Source organism: Lagopus muta, chromosome 21 (assembly GCF_023343835.1).
Source record: "Lagopus muta isolate bLagMut1 chromosome 21, bLagMut1 primary, whole genome shotgun sequence".
In the NCBI taxonomy this organism is placed as follows: domain Eukaryota; kingdom Metazoa; phylum Chordata; class Aves; order Galliformes; family Phasianidae; genus Lagopus; species Lagopus muta.
Genome location: NC_064453.1, coordinates 4,585,580 through 4,600,944, shown reverse-complemented (window position 1 = coordinate 4,600,944; position 15,365 = coordinate 4,585,580). Strand labels below are relative to the sequence as shown.

The window sequence follows — 15,365 nt, the reverse complement described above, 5'->3', positions numbered from 1 at the left end:
CTCTGAAAGAGATTTAAAGTGTAAAAGAACAGCAAGTTAGAGGAATTTGTAACATGAGGAGCTGGAAAGATGTGGATTATTCTAGATTTCTAAGCTACTGTGTAGCCTGCCTACAGTGTGTGCTACTCTTTTTTTCCTGATCATTTGTGGATATGTTGGTGTCTTTGTGATGTTTGTTGATGAGTTGCTTTTCTCTTATGTCTTGGAAGGAGAATCTCTTATAGCTAGTGGAAGGTTTGTTAGAATTGTGTTAGCAATGTTGGTTCTTATTTTTCTATTGGCTCTCAGAATTATTGAAATTATTCTTATATATATTCTTACTAATATGTACTTCTTGATCTTCAGTGGCCTGGATGAGTCCATCTTGGAGGAATGCTTACAGCACTTGGAGAAACAACTGGAGAGCAGCCAAGCTCGAAAAGCCATGGAGGAATTCTTTTCAGAAAGGTAAAATCTGTGTGAAAGTTGTAAGCCAAACACTTCGCTTCTTTCAGTTTGTCAGCTCTTCAGGAATGTTAATGCCTTTGTGCAGAGCAGTGCAGACCTGTGTAAGGACAGGACAGCCTTCAAGCAGTGCAGGAGAGTGAAACGACTTAGGATTTTGTCATTCCAAGTAAAACATGAGCAAATCCTTGTAGTGACCGTAGTGGAGGTCTGGTGAAATAAAAAGCATCAGGAGTTTTATGAGAGATGCTCTGTATTGTAAGACAGTGCAGTTTAAGTTATGAAATCTCAGTTTCTCTCAGTCCCTCGCAAAGCAAGAGATGGCTAATTGCAGGGATGAAGGTGGGGTATTGGCATAATTTAGAGTTATGAAGACTAATTGTGTTGGAAATTGCTAACACCACAGTGGTCCTGTGACAAGATATAGAGTGTTAAGTGGAGGAAAGTTTTTCCCCTATTGGAAAGCTGACTGTTTTCTGGTTTGGGGCTATTTTGTAAAGCTGGCTTTAATTCTCACTCCTTTCATACAGTGGAGAATTGGTCCAGATCATGATGGCAACAGCCAATGAAAACCTCTCAGCAAAGTTCTGCAACAGAGTGCTGAAATTCTTCACCAAACTCTTCCAGTTAAGTAAGTGGTTGTGTTGAATATCCCTGTCATCTCCTTGTCTACCTACTGCTGTTGTTGGATTGGAGAGACTGCAATAGGAAGGTGCTTAAAAGAAAAACTCCAAAAGGAATTGGAGTGACTTCTTAACTTTTAATGGTTTTGTGTCACCTCTGTGTGTTGCTCATTCCTTTCTCACTTCCTCTTTTAAGCTTTCCAAGTTTATTTGGCTCTTTTTCCTTTTGGTACTGGATAACAGTTGATTTTAGTGTTAGAGAAAGATGAAGATGATTTATGTCTGAGCTCATGTCAGGGAATAAGTGAAGCATCCTGAAAAAAATTGCATTTACTTCTTATAGCTGATTGGTTTTCCTAAGTAGGAGAGGATGCAGGTGCTTTGACCAGTTCCCCATTCCAAGTAAAGTTTTTATCTCAGTGGGACCATTGACAGAGGGAGAGCCACCTTCAAACACATTCACAGTAGCATCTGTCACTCACTGTGGTTTTCTCCATCAGCTGAGAAGAGTCCCAACCCCAGCCTGCTGCGACTTTGTGGCTCCTTGGCTCAGCTGGCTTGTGTGGAGCCCGTACGCCTCCAGGCCTGGTTAACCAGGATGACCATGTCTCCACCCAAAGATTCAGACCAACTGGATGTTGTCCAAGAGAACAGGCAGCTGCTACAACTCTTGACAACTTACATTGTTCGGGAAAACAGGTGAAGTACAGCTTTTGTCATTATTTTGTGCACTGTTGATTTGTTGCAATCTCTAGCTATGTAAATTAATTGAGTTACCGATTGCTTCCTTTTGTCAGATTTCAAATAAGATGATTGGGGCACAGCTGTTGCCTATGAGGGCATTGCTGGGTCCGTGTTCTTGCAATGTGGGCCTTAGCTGCCCTTCCTGTAAGTGATGTGCAGCATCTGAGATCTTCACTTTTTTCATTAGCCAAGTTGGAGAAGGCGTGTGCACTGTTCTGCTGAGTACTCTGATACCAATGGCAACAGAAATGCTGGCCAACGGTGATGGCACAGGCTTTCCTGAACTGATGGTTGTGATGGCGACTTTGGCTAGTGCAGGACAAGGTGCAGGACACCTCCAGCTTCATGGTGCTGCTGTTGATTGGCTAGGCAAATGGTAAGAGCAAACTGTACACTGCTATTTGTTCATTTGCTTCAACTAAATGTCTTTTTTTCTGATCATACAGGAACAGAAGTGCATATTTACTGATGCACACTCATTTTGTTGTTTGGGATATAAGGTGTGTGAGGCAGGCTAGGCTGTGTTCCCCCACAACAAACAAGCATGGTTTTGTCATCTTTTCTACTCTTGAAGGTTTAAGTAATCACTGCACTGGTACATTTCCTGTTGCTGAGCTAGAGCGAATTCAGTGCTTGAAGTTAAGGTGGAAACTGATTTTATACCTCCCAAAGACCACTAGTTGTAATGATCTTCTCTATGTGTTACAGCAAGAAATACCTGTCTCAAAAGAACGTTGTAGAAAAAATGAATGCTAACGTCATGCAGGGGAAGGTAAGGCACGTGGCTGTTGTTTTATTGGCAGAAACAAATCTCAGGCCAGAGACGCATCAGCTCTCTTGTTCTTGTTGCATAGTGACAATTGGAAAACAATTTGACTGGGGGTGTGTGTGTTGTATTTTCCTGCTTCATAGTAACTGCTGTGGGATTTAAATGTTGCCTCTCGTTTTTATTCACCTCAATTTCATAGCATGTTACTATCCTGGAGTGTACGTGCCATATCGTCTCTTACCTGGCTGATGTCACTAATGCACTGAGCCAGAGCAGTGGCCAAGGACCAAGTCATCTTTCTGTTGATGGCGAGGAACGGGCAATTGAGGTGGATTCAGATTGGGTGGAAGAGCTGGCAGTGGAAGAGGAGGACTCTCAAGCTGAAGATTCGGTAGGCAGCAGGCACAGTTAATGCTGCAAGTGAGCTAGGTGGTGCTAAAACTCACTGCTGGTAAAATATTCATGTAAATGTATGAGAAACACATTCTGTACCATCTACCTTTGCTGTAGAAGTGCAGTTATAATACCTTACTGGAATGCATTTCTTCTTAATAGGATGAAGATTCTCTTTGTAATAAACTCTGTACCTTCACCATTACACAGAAGGAATTCATGAATCAACATTGGTAAGAATCTCTTGGTCATAATTTCAGCCTGCTAGTTCTGGCCATTAAGAAAAAAACAAACGTGGTCTGTGGAGCCTTCTGGAAATCCAGTGCTTCATAACTCAACTGACTTATTTTGTGCAGGTATCACTGTCACACTTGCAAGATGGTTGATGGGGTTGGTGTTTGCACCGTCTGTGCTAAAGTTTGTCACAAGGATCATGAGATTTCTTATGCCAAATACGGATCGTTCTTCTGTGACTGTGGAGCCAAGGAAGATGGCAGTTGCCTGGTAAAGTGTCTTGATTCCATCTGCCATTGCAGTGTGTACAAGTTAGCCTAAGCTGCACAGCTGATACAATCTTTTCTCATGTTTTCCACCAGCAGCAGAGTAACTTGATATCAAAAAGGAATGTTTTGCTGGTATTTGGATGCGGAGTGGCTTGCAGGACACTGTTTTTTGAAAATTGCTGCTTTTTAAGAGCTTTGCATTCAATTTCTTTGGAATTGCATTAGTCTTGTTGCTGTTGCAATCTGTATTCAATTTGTCAGTGATGAAAGCTGTCTTGGGCTTTTAACATTCCTATGTCCTCCCCAGGCTTTGGTGAAGAGAACTCCTAGCAGTGGTATGAGCTCTACCATGAAGGAATCAGCCTTCCAGAGTGAGCCCAGGGTGCCCGAGAGTGTCATTCGACATGCGAGCACCTCTCCTGCAGAGAAGGCCAAGGTTACCATCAGTGAGGGGAAGGGCCCTGATGAAGAGAAACCCAAGAAGAGCAGCCTGTGTAGAAATGTTGAGGGCTGTCGAGAGGAATTACAGTCCCAGGTATAGTTATCAGCTGGCTGTTGGAAGGAAAGTGGTTAGTGTAGAGGATCTTAAGCGAGCAGTGTTGGTTATCAGCCAAGCTGCTTGATTTTTGTGGTCCTCTTTTTGATAGCAGAGATCACAGAAGCAACTTCAGGTTTTAGAAACTAGTTGAGATGCGAATCTTATGAATACCCAGCAGGAACATCTTGATCCTCACTTGCCATATCTCTTTCTTGTAGGCCAACTTCTCCTTTGCTCCTTTGGTGCTGGAGATGCTGAATTTCTTAATGGATGCAATTCAGATAAACTTCCAGCAAGCCTCAGCCATGGGGAGCAGCAGTCGTGCACAGCAGGCACTCAATGAGCTGCATACATTGGACAAGTCAGTAGAAATGACAGATCAGTTGATGGTAAGATACTGAAGTGGTTATTCTGGGTAATTAAATTATGGGTCGCTTTTTGACCTTCAGTGATGCACTTTCTTCATGCTTTCTTCATTGCTAATGGCTCAGGTCCCAACTCTTGGCTCCCAAGAGGGTGCTTTTGAGAACGTCCGCATGAACTACAGCGGTGATCAGGGCCAGACAATCCGGCAGCTGATCAGTGCACATGTGCTGAGACGTGTGGCAATGTGTGTGCTGTCATCCCCACATGGACGTCGGCAGCACCTGGCTGTGAGTCATGAAAAGGGCAAGGTGAGTGAATAATGTCTTCTGTCAAGTGTGGCGTGGCTTAGAACAACCACTTGCTCTTCAAGAAAAGAATTCTTAGAGCAGAAATGGTAAAAAGTGCAGGGATGGCATCATAGAGCTAGAATGGAGATGACTTTCTCTCCGAAATTCTTAATCTGGGTAAGGAAGTTCATTTCTTTTTGCAGATTACAGTCCTTCAGCTCTCGGCGTTGCTGAAACAAGCAGACTCTAGCAAAAGAAAACTGACCCTCACACGCCTTGCATCTGCACCTGTCCCCTTTACTGTACTGAGCCTAACTGGGAATCCCTGCAAGGAGGATTACTTAGCTGTGTGTGGACTGAAAGTAAGTGCCTGGCTGACTCTTTCCTAGGCAGCTGGAAACCTCATCTCAAAACCATCTGTAGTTTTCTTTTGAGGAACTGTATCAGAGCCAGCTCCAAAGGTCTGTCATTAATGAATCACTTTCTTACTAGATATATGAAGTAAAAGAGGCAGTTCCTATATAAGTAATGTAATAAATGAGGCAATGCCTCAAAATAATAGTTCTTACTGTATTTAGGCCAGATTTACTTGAAGACTGAAGTCAAGGTTTATCCATGTGGAACTTAAAGTGTGTTGGAACTAGTCTGTAACAGCTGGTGTGTTGTAATAAGGACTCACTTTTTGGTATTCTCCCAAGTTCAGATTCAGCTTTCACAGTGCAGAAGCCACAAATCTGTTATTTAGCTAAGAAACATCTGGAACAGAACGTGTATTTTTTTAAACTTACTTTCATGTCACTTATGTTAAGTGCAGGAATTTTAGATTCTTAGTGCGTGAGTCGTTACTGAAGTTGAAATGAAAGCCAGCTTTTAATTGTTCTTGGCTTGAAATATACAGGTATTCTGTTCTGATATTTGACCAATTATTTTCATTACTCCAGGACTGCCACGTGTTAACATTCAGCAGCTCTGGATCAGTCTCTGACCATTTGGTACTTCATCCCCAACTGGCCACTGGAAATTTCATCATTAAAGCTGTGTGGCTGCCAGGATCCCAAACAGAGCTTGCTATTGTGACTGCAGACTTTGTGAAGGTATGTTTGCTCATAAGCTACTGATGATTTGTGATTTCAGACTTAAAGTCTGGATCTCTGCAGACCTGCATGCAGAGGAGTTATATTCGTAGTTAGAAATATATTGGAAATGTATGTTTGTGCTTCTGCAAGAAAAGGCAAAACCAAGTAACTCAAAGAGCAGAAAAATGAGCTATAACATGTACCAGGCATTCCCTGCTCTTGACTTTTGTCTATTTGTGCTGTGAAAAGAAAAGGCTGTTTAGTTTCACAGTGGTTGATTCTTTTCTTAACTCTCCCCACAGATTTACGATCTCTCTGTGGATGCCTTGAGCCCAACATTCTATTTCCTTCTACCAAGTTCCAAAATCAGGGATGTCACTTTCCTCTTCAACGAGGAGGGAAAGAACATAATAGTGATCATGTCTTCTGCTGGGTACATCTATACACAGCTCATGGAGGAGGCAAGCAGTGCCCAGCATGGTCCATTCTATGTCACCAATGTGCTTGAAGTCAATCACGAGGACCTGAAGGTACTGATGACTTCTCTTTCTTGGAGTATAGGCACAGTAACTTCTCGTGTTTTTAGTCTTGCACTCAAAGGCAGAAGTTTCCCTTCCTTTTATTCCCTTTTTTAAAGCTCACTTATCTACATCAATGAGCTTGCCATTCTTCTGAGGAGAGAAATATCCTTGCAGCGAAAGGGAGTGGGGGTAAAAATTAAACCCCCTGATCCTTTCATCTAGAAAATGTAGCATGTTTTTCCATGGCTCCCTCTGAAGTTATGCCCAGCAGGATTTCTCAGCAGGGAGATGTCTTGAGAGCAGTGCTGATCACAGAGAGGCATGGCAGAAAATGAAGTTATTGACCATTGCTGGAGCTGCATATGTGGAGTGAGCCTTTGTTTCTGGTCCATAGCAGCTCTGTATTCTTGGATTGTGCTATGCATGCAGGTGACTTTAAAATCCATCCACGTTTTGCTCAGTGCTTTTCCTCCAGCCTGCATTTCTGAATCGGGGAAATAGATGAGAAGAAGGCCTGCAGAACAGCTCTGTTATGAGCTGGGAACGTGGGGAGTGCTCCATGTGAGACTGTCATACAACATTCAAGCACGCAGTAGCTGAGGGCACTACCTACAGTATGCAATCTCAGTATCCCGTTTGGAAGTCTTTGAAGTATCTGGTGGATGACTTCATCAGGGAATTTAGCTTAGAAAATGTCATTTTGGACTTACTTTCCCTCACGGGTGGAAAGGGAGTGGTGGAAAGGCTTGTGGAATAATTTGATCAGTTGAGAAACTTAAAAGCCTGACTGCTTGAGAGTGTTTCGGCGGATGCACATTTATCTTGGATGTCCTTATTTCTCTCATCCTGCAGGACAGCAATGGCCAGGTAGCAGGAGGGGGTGTGTCAGTGTATTACTCCCATGTCCTACAGATGTTGTTCTTCAGTTACTGTCAAGGCAAATCCTTTGCAGCCACCATCAGCCGGGCCAGTCTGGAAGTGCAGCGGCTATTCCCAATTAACGTAAAGAGGTGAGACTCAGGTGTAAAGCTCCCTTGAAGTTTTTCTGTCTATTTATTGGAAATAAATGTTACTGATTAACAACCCAGTCCCAAATAGCCAAAGCCTGTAGTGAAGTTCCTCTTTTTGACTGATGCTTTTTCGTTACTTTTAATGGCCTAATATCGGGATGAATTGAAACCGGAGCTGACTGTTTCAGCGGTGGGATGCATATGCATCTCTTCCCACTAGGATTTCACAGCAGAAAGGTGGTTTCAGAGCAACCTTACTGCACTGTGTGGAGCTGCTTCTGGTGCAGCAGCTGGAACTGATGGGATTACCCACCCTCACGGAGGCTGCAGAGCAGGAAGCCTTTGTTTCCTTTCGGCACCAGGACTGCAGTGGACCTTGTGCATAGTGCATATTAAGGCTTATTTTCAGGCTCCCTCGAGGGAAACCAATCTCTTATGCTATGAATGTGGCAAGAAAAAAGCTGTTCTGTCATCTGCTCTGACAATTGGAGCTGGGCAGTTCAGCCACAGGCTCATTGCTGGCTTGACACAAAGCCACTATCTTGAGTAGGCCCTGTGGAAGGGTCAGCTTCCAAGAGCTCTCTGTCTTCAGTTAAGTTTAACTTAGTGGGGGTTTTTTGCCTTTTCTTTTTTCATTATTTTCAACCTGTGGGCAGAGTCACACAGATTCTCCTTGCTTAGTGCCACTGAGTGTGCTGAAACATGGTACTGTGTAGCCATGTGAATTTTAACCTGCGTGCCAGCTTCCTGTGCTCAGACATAGCACTGTGTTGCTATCCCTAATGGTAGCCTGATGACAGGAGCTCGTACTTGAAAGAGAAAGCTGAAAACCATTTTAAAATTACTGTCTAGGCTTTGGTCATACAATTTTACTAGTAAGTGTGTTTCCTTGAGTTCTCGTAGTACAGATCAGGGCTGTGTGTTGGGATGCTCGTGTCTTCTGCTTGCATTAGTTGCAGTATCACAGGATTGCAGGGATTAGAAGGGATCTCAAAATATCATCGAGTCCAACCCCCCTGCTAAAGCAGGTACCCTACAGTAGGTTGCACGGGTAGATGTCCAGAACCTTAATCTCAGGTCTCTCATCTATGAACCAGGCACGTAGTGTTCCTGGCTGTTCAGTGATATGAATTCCTGCAGTGGAGGAAGCTTTAACTGGTCCAATGCTCATGAATTGTTGTGTGTTTCCACTTGTTGCTTGATATCATTCTGTCGTTCATCTCTTACAGTTCAAATGGTGGGAGTAAGACTTCGCCAGCGCTGTGCCAGTGGTCTGAAGTCATGAACCACCCTGGCTTGGTGTGCTGTGTTCAGCAAACCACAGGTGTTCCACTGGTGGTGATGGTGAAGCCAGATACCTTTCTTATCCAGGAGATTAAAACCTTGCCAGCCAAAGCAAAGGTCTGTGGAAATTCTCTGTATTTTGGCCCTTGAGATGTAGTCTCTTTTTCCAATAACAAGATCTCTAGTTTTGGCACCCTTTTAATCCAAAGTGTTTGTTCCAAAGCAGCAGTTACCAGGTCATTTCCTTGACTTCCATTGTCTGCATTCACAGATTCAGGACATGGTGGCCATCCGCCACACAGCCTGCAATGAGCAGCAGAGAACTACTATGATCCTCCTGTGCGAAGATGGGAGCCTAAGGATCTACATGGCCAATGTGGAGAACACCTCCTACTGGCTCCAGCCCTCCCTGCAGCCTAGCAGTGTCATCAGCATCATGAAGCCTGTCCGCAAGCGCAAGGCAGCTGCTATCAGTAAGGGACTTCTCCAGTATCTCATGCAAGCTAGCAGTGGCAAATACAAACATGAAGATTGATCAACATCATGTAGATACTTAAGGCATTCACTTCTGACAGTTGCAGTTTACCTCAGACCTAAGTACTGGTCTGGGTGAAGTCTTTCTATAGATCTGTGTAACAGTAGCTATCTGGCTAGCATGGGTGTTTCCAAAGGAGCAGAGCTCTTGCAAGTTGTTTTACCATCGATTTGCCTCTTGACAGTATTTCATGTCAAAAATACCAATCTTCTCTCTTTTAGCAACTCGCACATCCAGCCAAGTGAACTTTCCTATTGACTTCTTTGAACACAACCAGCAACTCACAGATGTGGAGTTTGGAGGCAATGATCTGCTGCAAGTCTACAATGCTCAGCAGATAAAGCACCGGCTCAATTCCACTGGCATGTATGTGGCCAACACAAAGGTAAATGGGGCACTTTGGGCATTCCGTTGGGCTTCTAGGTGATGCTCTTGTCCTGAGTGATGGTACTCCTTTGTGATTTGTCTTCTGCAGCCTGGAGGTTTCACCATTGAAGTTACAAACAATAACAGCACGATGGTGATGACAGGCATGAGGATCCAGATAGGCACACAAGCAATAGAGAGAGCACCCTCATACCTGGAGATATTTGGTCGCACTATGCAGCTGAATCTGACCAGAGCTCGTTGGTTTGACTTCCCTTTCACTCGTGAGGAAGCCTTGCAAGCAGACAAAAAGCTAACCTTCTTCAGTAAGACTCTGTTAATTGTTTGCTTTGCCTGCCTGTTGGTTTTGTTTGACTATGTTGAAGTTACTTCAGCTCACAGTAAGGAGAGCTTCCACAAGTTGTTCATTTGACCTGACCACAGAAACAGTTTGAGGGGCAGATCATGCACACAGTAGCTGTTTCTTTACAGCCTGGTAGGTGAATGTGCAGTAGCCCAGCTGAAGAATTTTGGGTGGAGATAATATGGAAGGGAAGTAACCTCGACAAGGAGATGAAACTGTTAGTGTGGGCATACATTCATGCAGCTTGTTTTGTTAGTCATTAAACAAATTTCTCTCCTCACCACAGTTGGGGCTTCTGTGGATCCTGCTGGAGTCACGATGTTGGATTCCATAAAGATTTATGGCAAAACCAAAGAGCAGTTTGGATGGCCTGATGAGCCCCCTGAGGATTTCCCATCTGCTTCTGTGAGCAATGCTTGTCCCCCAAACCTGAATCAAGGGAACGGTACTGGAGACACAGAGTCAGCTACCCCTGCTGCTGCCAGTGGGACTGTCCTGGAGAGGTATCTCTGCAGTCTTACTTGTATTGCTCTTTGTAAATGAATAGTAGCTCTAGAAGGCTCCTAGGCACGTTTGCGTGCCTTTCAAAACTTGGAGAACTTAGGGAATTAGTGCAGTGTTCTCACTGCCATACAAAATAACAACTGAAAAGTTGATGATTCTAAGGAAAGTGTTGTGCTCTCTTGATTTATCTGGTGAGTTAAAGGGAGAGTTCTGTGTGCGTGCTTCATGTTGCTAAATTAGTTTGCTGTAGGAGTCTTGAAGGTCTGAAGTAGATTTCTGCTTTCTTTGGTGCATTTTCTCAAGTTAGTCCTCTTCTATTTTCTGGAGCTAACCAAGTTTAGGCCTCTATGAAGTTGAATTTGAAGGTGTGTTTTTTGTGTGACCTTGCTTAGAGCGCTTCCCAGCAGCTTATCTTAAGAGCCTGTGTACTGCAGGCCTAACTACTTCAGGGGAGAAAGTGTTGATTCCCCCTCCAGTACCCCTACTGAGACTCATAGGAGTGATCTGGGGATATATTGGGCAGAAGAAATAGAACTTTTTTGATGTCCATTCCAATTTCTTTGAGCTTATACAGTCTGTGCTGTATAGTCTGGCAAGTTAGCAAGGACAAGAGGGTAACAGGTCAGAGGAGAATTATTACTGCTGAAAATTTGGTATTCTAAGGTGTATGCTGCTTGACTTTGAGCAAGTCACAGCTAATTGTCCTACTGACATTCTCACATAGGAGTTCAGGACTTGAAGTACCAGTAGCATCCAACTGAATGACCTGTTTGGACACTGATTGCTGTCCTTTAATATTTTATCTTGGGATTTTTTTTTCCTGCATGTGATTTCTCTTTTCTTCCCCCTTCTGCTGTGACATCTCCACCAGATGTCTCTCTCTGCACAGACATGCCTTCTGATTTCCCAAAGCAGGGGGATTAGATCCTAAATATTTTTAACCAAAAGGAATGATTCCTTTTATTTTTACATAGGAGTTACAGAACGCAGCACGATTACCTCACAAAGGGCCTCTTGGGCAGGAACAGCTGAGACAGCTTTTCCATCAGAACTTCAGTGCCTGTACTTCAGATTTAACCTCCAGTTGTGCTTTAAGCAGTGTGCTTGGCTTCTCTGTGCTAGGTGGCCTGGGTCTCCTTTATCTGTTGTGCTGTTAGGCAAGTGTCTGCTGCCCAAACTGAAAGAGTCATGCTTAGATTGACTGTATATATCGCTCTCCCAGCTTCCTGATTTCCCCATTTAATTTGCCTTTTGCTTAGAATGTGTTGTAGGGAGTTTTTCTGTGAGCTTTACACATTATTATTATTATTTTTTTTTTCCTTTTTCTTTGCTCCCCCCAAGTTCTGAAACTGAGTCCCTAACCACCCTGGACCGGTTAGTATGCCATCCTTTTCTCTGCACGAATGAGTGTGTGTCAGAGACAGAACACATGGTGTGGCTTTTGTTGACTGTTGATTTTCTGTTTTCCAAGTGACATTCGCTTCTTTACATTCTGGTCATTGCATGGCAGATGATTTAGCAAAATGTAAAGATGAGGCAGTCTGCGGATTTTTGCTGCATACAGCTTGACTGTTGCTTGTTGGACAGATTCCTTTCTGCTGCGTCCCTCCTTATGCTTTTTTCTCCCACTTCTCTTCCCCTGTTGGCTTTATGGCTGCGGGTGCGGGAAATCAATGTTACTTATCACCTCCAGACCTCAGAATTGTTGTTCCTCCTACCTCGTATCCAATCCAATGCTGTCTCATCCCTCCCTTCTCCTATACTCTTGCACTGCTCCTGGTGTGCCAGGTGGCACTTGAGCTAGTTCTACTTCAAGGCATGAAAGAGTGCTGCAGGGGAGGGTCAGCACTTTGCTGCAAAGGTGTAAATAAGGTTTTCCTTGGGGCGAGTATTTTACCAGCCTGCCTTATTGCTGTCAAAACTTCAGCAGCTCTCAGGCGGGTCGTACCCAGTTAATTTTCCTCCGGAGTGTTTTGTGCTGAAACTCCAAATTGGAAAGAGCAACCTGTGTGAAAATAGCAAGCAAATAGAATCTTGCTCCCTTAGAAAAGTCGGTTACGCTTTTTCCCATGTGTCATACCAACCCTTGATCTGCAGTCATATGTACGTCTGTGGGCCATGGTGAATTGGTACTGTCAAGACAATCCAAGTTATCCCTGCTGCAGGCTGCGTAAGGAAATGTTTTATCCTCTTTGGTAGAGAAAAGCCCCTGTCTTTCAGCTGTGGATTATTAAAGCAGTCCTAAGTTTGTCTGTGAGCGTGAGCCAGGTTTAACTCTGGTCTGTAACACAATGAAATGATATGCATGGTGCCTGTGGCAGGTTTTATCATGCTTTGATTTTGTACTTGGCATTCGTTAGCTGTCTCTGAGCTACTCATGACTGTAGCCCGCATAAAGCAAAGTGCTAAGGAGAGAGAAGGGTTGCTGTACTCAAGCCTGCTTTCCTTTCTCCCTCCAGGCTAGTAGTGAGTTCTTTAGAAGCACTGGAAAGCTGCTTTGCTGTAGGACCAGTCAACGAGAAGGCAAGTAACTTTCTGAATACATTCTTCTGAAACGGGGGAGGAGGGGTGAGATCAGCAGCACCTCCTGCAGCCCCCGGGGGCCTGATAGGAGAGAGCCACATCCGTTTTGCTCACAGCACTGATCTGAAAGTTGACTTAGCAAACAGCATTTGAAACTAGTTTAGAATGACAATTGGCATTTGCATTTATTGCTGGTGGGATTTGTGTGTTGTAGGGTGACCTCGTTTACAAAAACAGCGGGGTAGAAGCCCATAAATCTGAAAAGGACTTTTCTTGTTTAGGCATGTGAAATGTTCTTTAAATGTCAAATAAGACATTGAGGGAATATCAAAACTGTGTTGCAGGGAGGTAGGGATGCAGAGAAATTGGAATCGTGCATCACCTTAATGGTTAGTGAACTGAAGAATGGTTTTTTTTTTGTCTGTTCTTGAAAACAGGAGAAAAATAAGGCGGCTGCTCAGGAACTGGCTACCATGCTCCTGTCCATGCCTGCTCCTTCCAGTGTCCAGCAGCAAACCAAGAGCCTCTTGGCCAGCTTGCACACCAGTCGCTCAGCATACCATAACCATAAGGTAACACAGTTTGAAGATTTCAGCATCTTCTGTCTACTTGCTAGCTTATGGTAAAGGTGCAGCTGGCCCTAGAAGCACCTTTTCCTTGCAGTGTAGTTCTGTGGACTAGTTTTCCTTCAGATCCTGCTGTCTGCCATGCTGATACTGTGTTTCCTCAGAGCTTCACTAGCTAAAACGCTCTTTGAAGATTTTGTTGTGGAATAATATCTGCTAATCAAGAGAAATCAGGATCTTGAAACGCTGGTTTGTTTGTAAACTGTGTAGCTCAAGATTTCCATTTCCCTATGCATCTGGCTCAGGGTGATAGGAAAATACTAGGGTAAGTAGTGGTTAGGATACATGCTAATGTAGTTGCAGTAAATGCAGAGAAGCCTGCAGATAGCCTTTGCTAACCACTTCAGTGGTTATGGTTTTACAATGGTCTTCCTGTCGGTATTTAAGCACGAGGGAAAGAAAAAATGGATTCTCCAACCAGATATTTTTTTTCTTGCTGTTGCTGGGTGACTTTATAATACTAGTTGTCATTTCTAGATGACACTGGCCAAGAAAGTTAAAGCAGATTTCCCTGTGAGCTATCCTACAGTTGTGTTTCAGCTGTTCTGCTCTTCTGCTGTGCACTGATTCTCTTTGCCAATGTTATTGTTCTCTTTCCAGGATCAAGCATTGCTAAGTAAAGCCATTCAGTATTTGAGTTCCTCAACCAAAGAAGGAAAAGACCTTGATCCTGAAGTGTTTCAGAGGTTGGTCATCACTGCTCGATCCATTGCTATTATGAGACCCAACAATCTGGTCCATTATACGGAGTCGAAGCTGTCACAGTTGGAAACAGGTAGAGAAGTCTGGATTTTCTCTGTCTTTTAGGCTAACTCAAAATGTTTTGTGGTATGTGGGTCAGTGTGGGCTGTGCTTGAACTATGATAGGCCTGAGATGGTCTTTGAAATGAGGACGTCAGGCCCTCTAGCAAAGGCCTTTTTCAAATAAACTTAATGTTTCCCTGCTTGTTAATACTTTTCCCTGCACAAGTCTGACAGCTGTTCTTCCAACTGCACAGAGAGTGAAGAAGGGCAGGAGGCTCAGAAACACGCCGAAGGGGAGGGCTGCACCTTTATTACCCAGCTGGTAAACCACTTCTGGAAGCTCCATGCATCGAAGCCCAAAAACGCCTTCCTTGCTCCTGCCTGCTTGCCAGGTGTGCTAACTCTTCATTTGCTATAGACAAGCTTGTATATTTTGGTCTATTTTAAGCTTGTAAACGGAGAAAATGATTTATTCCAAACTAGTTTTAAGCTGCTAATGAAGCCACACGTTTTCTGAGGTATGTCTGTAAATTCTACACTAACACTTCTGTTAAAAATACATGTATACTCTAGTAAAAAGGAACTGATGATGGGTTTGTGCATAGTTGGTTATGCTGCTATTAGGATATTCAGTGGTGTATGGCATGTTCAATGCTCCATATGCCCTACAGGGCTGGTGTGTAAGCTCATTTTGGATTGAAGCTTCAGGATTTTTGTTGACACAATCATTGTGCCTTAAAGTCTGCAAGTAAGAGATGCATCCTGCAGTGTTGTGTTCTGTGCTGAAATGGAAAGGGAGTTGATTCCAGGCCTGCTTTTGTTCCTCCTTAGGTCTGACTCACGTTGAGGCCACAGTCAATGCTTTGGTGGATATTATCCATGGATACTGCACGTGTGAACTGGATTGTATCCATACAGCATCCAAGATCTACATGCAGATGTTACTTTGCCCAGTATGTAGTCTGCTCTGCTCTCTTTCAGTCTATAATGCAAGTAACACAAAGAGAGTTAAGTACAGGTGCAATGGTAAGATGAGGCTGTACAAAACAGAGACGTGCAGCCAAAAACATGGAGCCAGAAGTGAATGAAGGAGAAATGTCTCTCACTGTGTTTTAATAATGTTTGTCACATACTGCTTGTGTAAT

General features: G+C 43.7%; 1 protein-coding gene across 4 annotated transcripts in view; it reads left to right on the top strand.

Moving 5' to 3' along the window:
• Positions 1-15,365, top strand: part of UBR4 (ubiquitin protein ligase E3 component n-recognin 4) — a 68,310-nt gene that overhangs the window by 17,340 nt on the left and 35,605 nt on the right. For 2 of the 4 annotated variants that reach the window (XM_048967685.1, XM_048967684.1), the window contains exons 30-55: positions 346-447; positions 975-1,075; positions 1,568-1,766; positions 1,999-2,187; positions 2,520-2,583; positions 2,780-2,971; positions 3,136-3,206; positions 3,330-3,477; positions 3,784-4,011; positions 4,233-4,403; positions 4,506-4,688; positions 4,871-5,029; positions 5,609-5,761; positions 6,046-6,273; positions 7,117-7,274; positions 8,504-8,675; positions 8,830-9,031; positions 9,315-9,478; positions 9,569-9,785; positions 10,110-10,326; positions 11,669-11,701; positions 12,787-12,850; positions 13,288-13,422; positions 14,077-14,251; positions 14,475-14,612; positions 15,052-15,173. In XM_048967685.1, the coding sequence (XP_048823642.1) occupies positions 346-447; positions 975-1,075; positions 1,568-1,766; positions 1,999-2,187; positions 2,520-2,583; positions 2,780-2,971; positions 3,136-3,206; positions 3,330-3,477; positions 3,784-4,011; positions 4,233-4,403; positions 4,506-4,688; positions 4,871-5,029; positions 5,609-5,761; positions 6,046-6,273; positions 7,117-7,274; positions 8,504-8,675; positions 8,830-9,031; positions 9,315-9,478; positions 9,569-9,785; positions 10,110-10,326; positions 11,669-11,701; positions 12,787-12,850; positions 13,288-13,422; positions 14,077-14,251; positions 14,475-14,612; positions 15,052-15,173 (3,985 nt within the window). The remainder of the gene's footprint in view (positions 1-345; positions 448-974; positions 1,076-1,567; positions 1,767-1,998; positions 2,188-2,519; positions 2,584-2,779; positions 2,972-3,135; positions 3,207-3,329; positions 3,478-3,783; positions 4,012-4,232; positions 4,404-4,505; positions 4,689-4,870; positions 5,030-5,608; positions 5,762-6,045; positions 6,274-7,116; positions 7,275-8,503; positions 8,676-8,829; positions 9,032-9,314; positions 9,479-9,568; positions 9,786-10,109; positions 10,327-11,668; positions 11,702-12,786; positions 12,851-13,287; positions 13,423-14,076; positions 14,252-14,474; positions 14,613-15,051; positions 15,174-15,365) is intronic. The other 2 variants (XM_048967687.1, XM_048967686.1) reach the window with 1 other exon arrangement.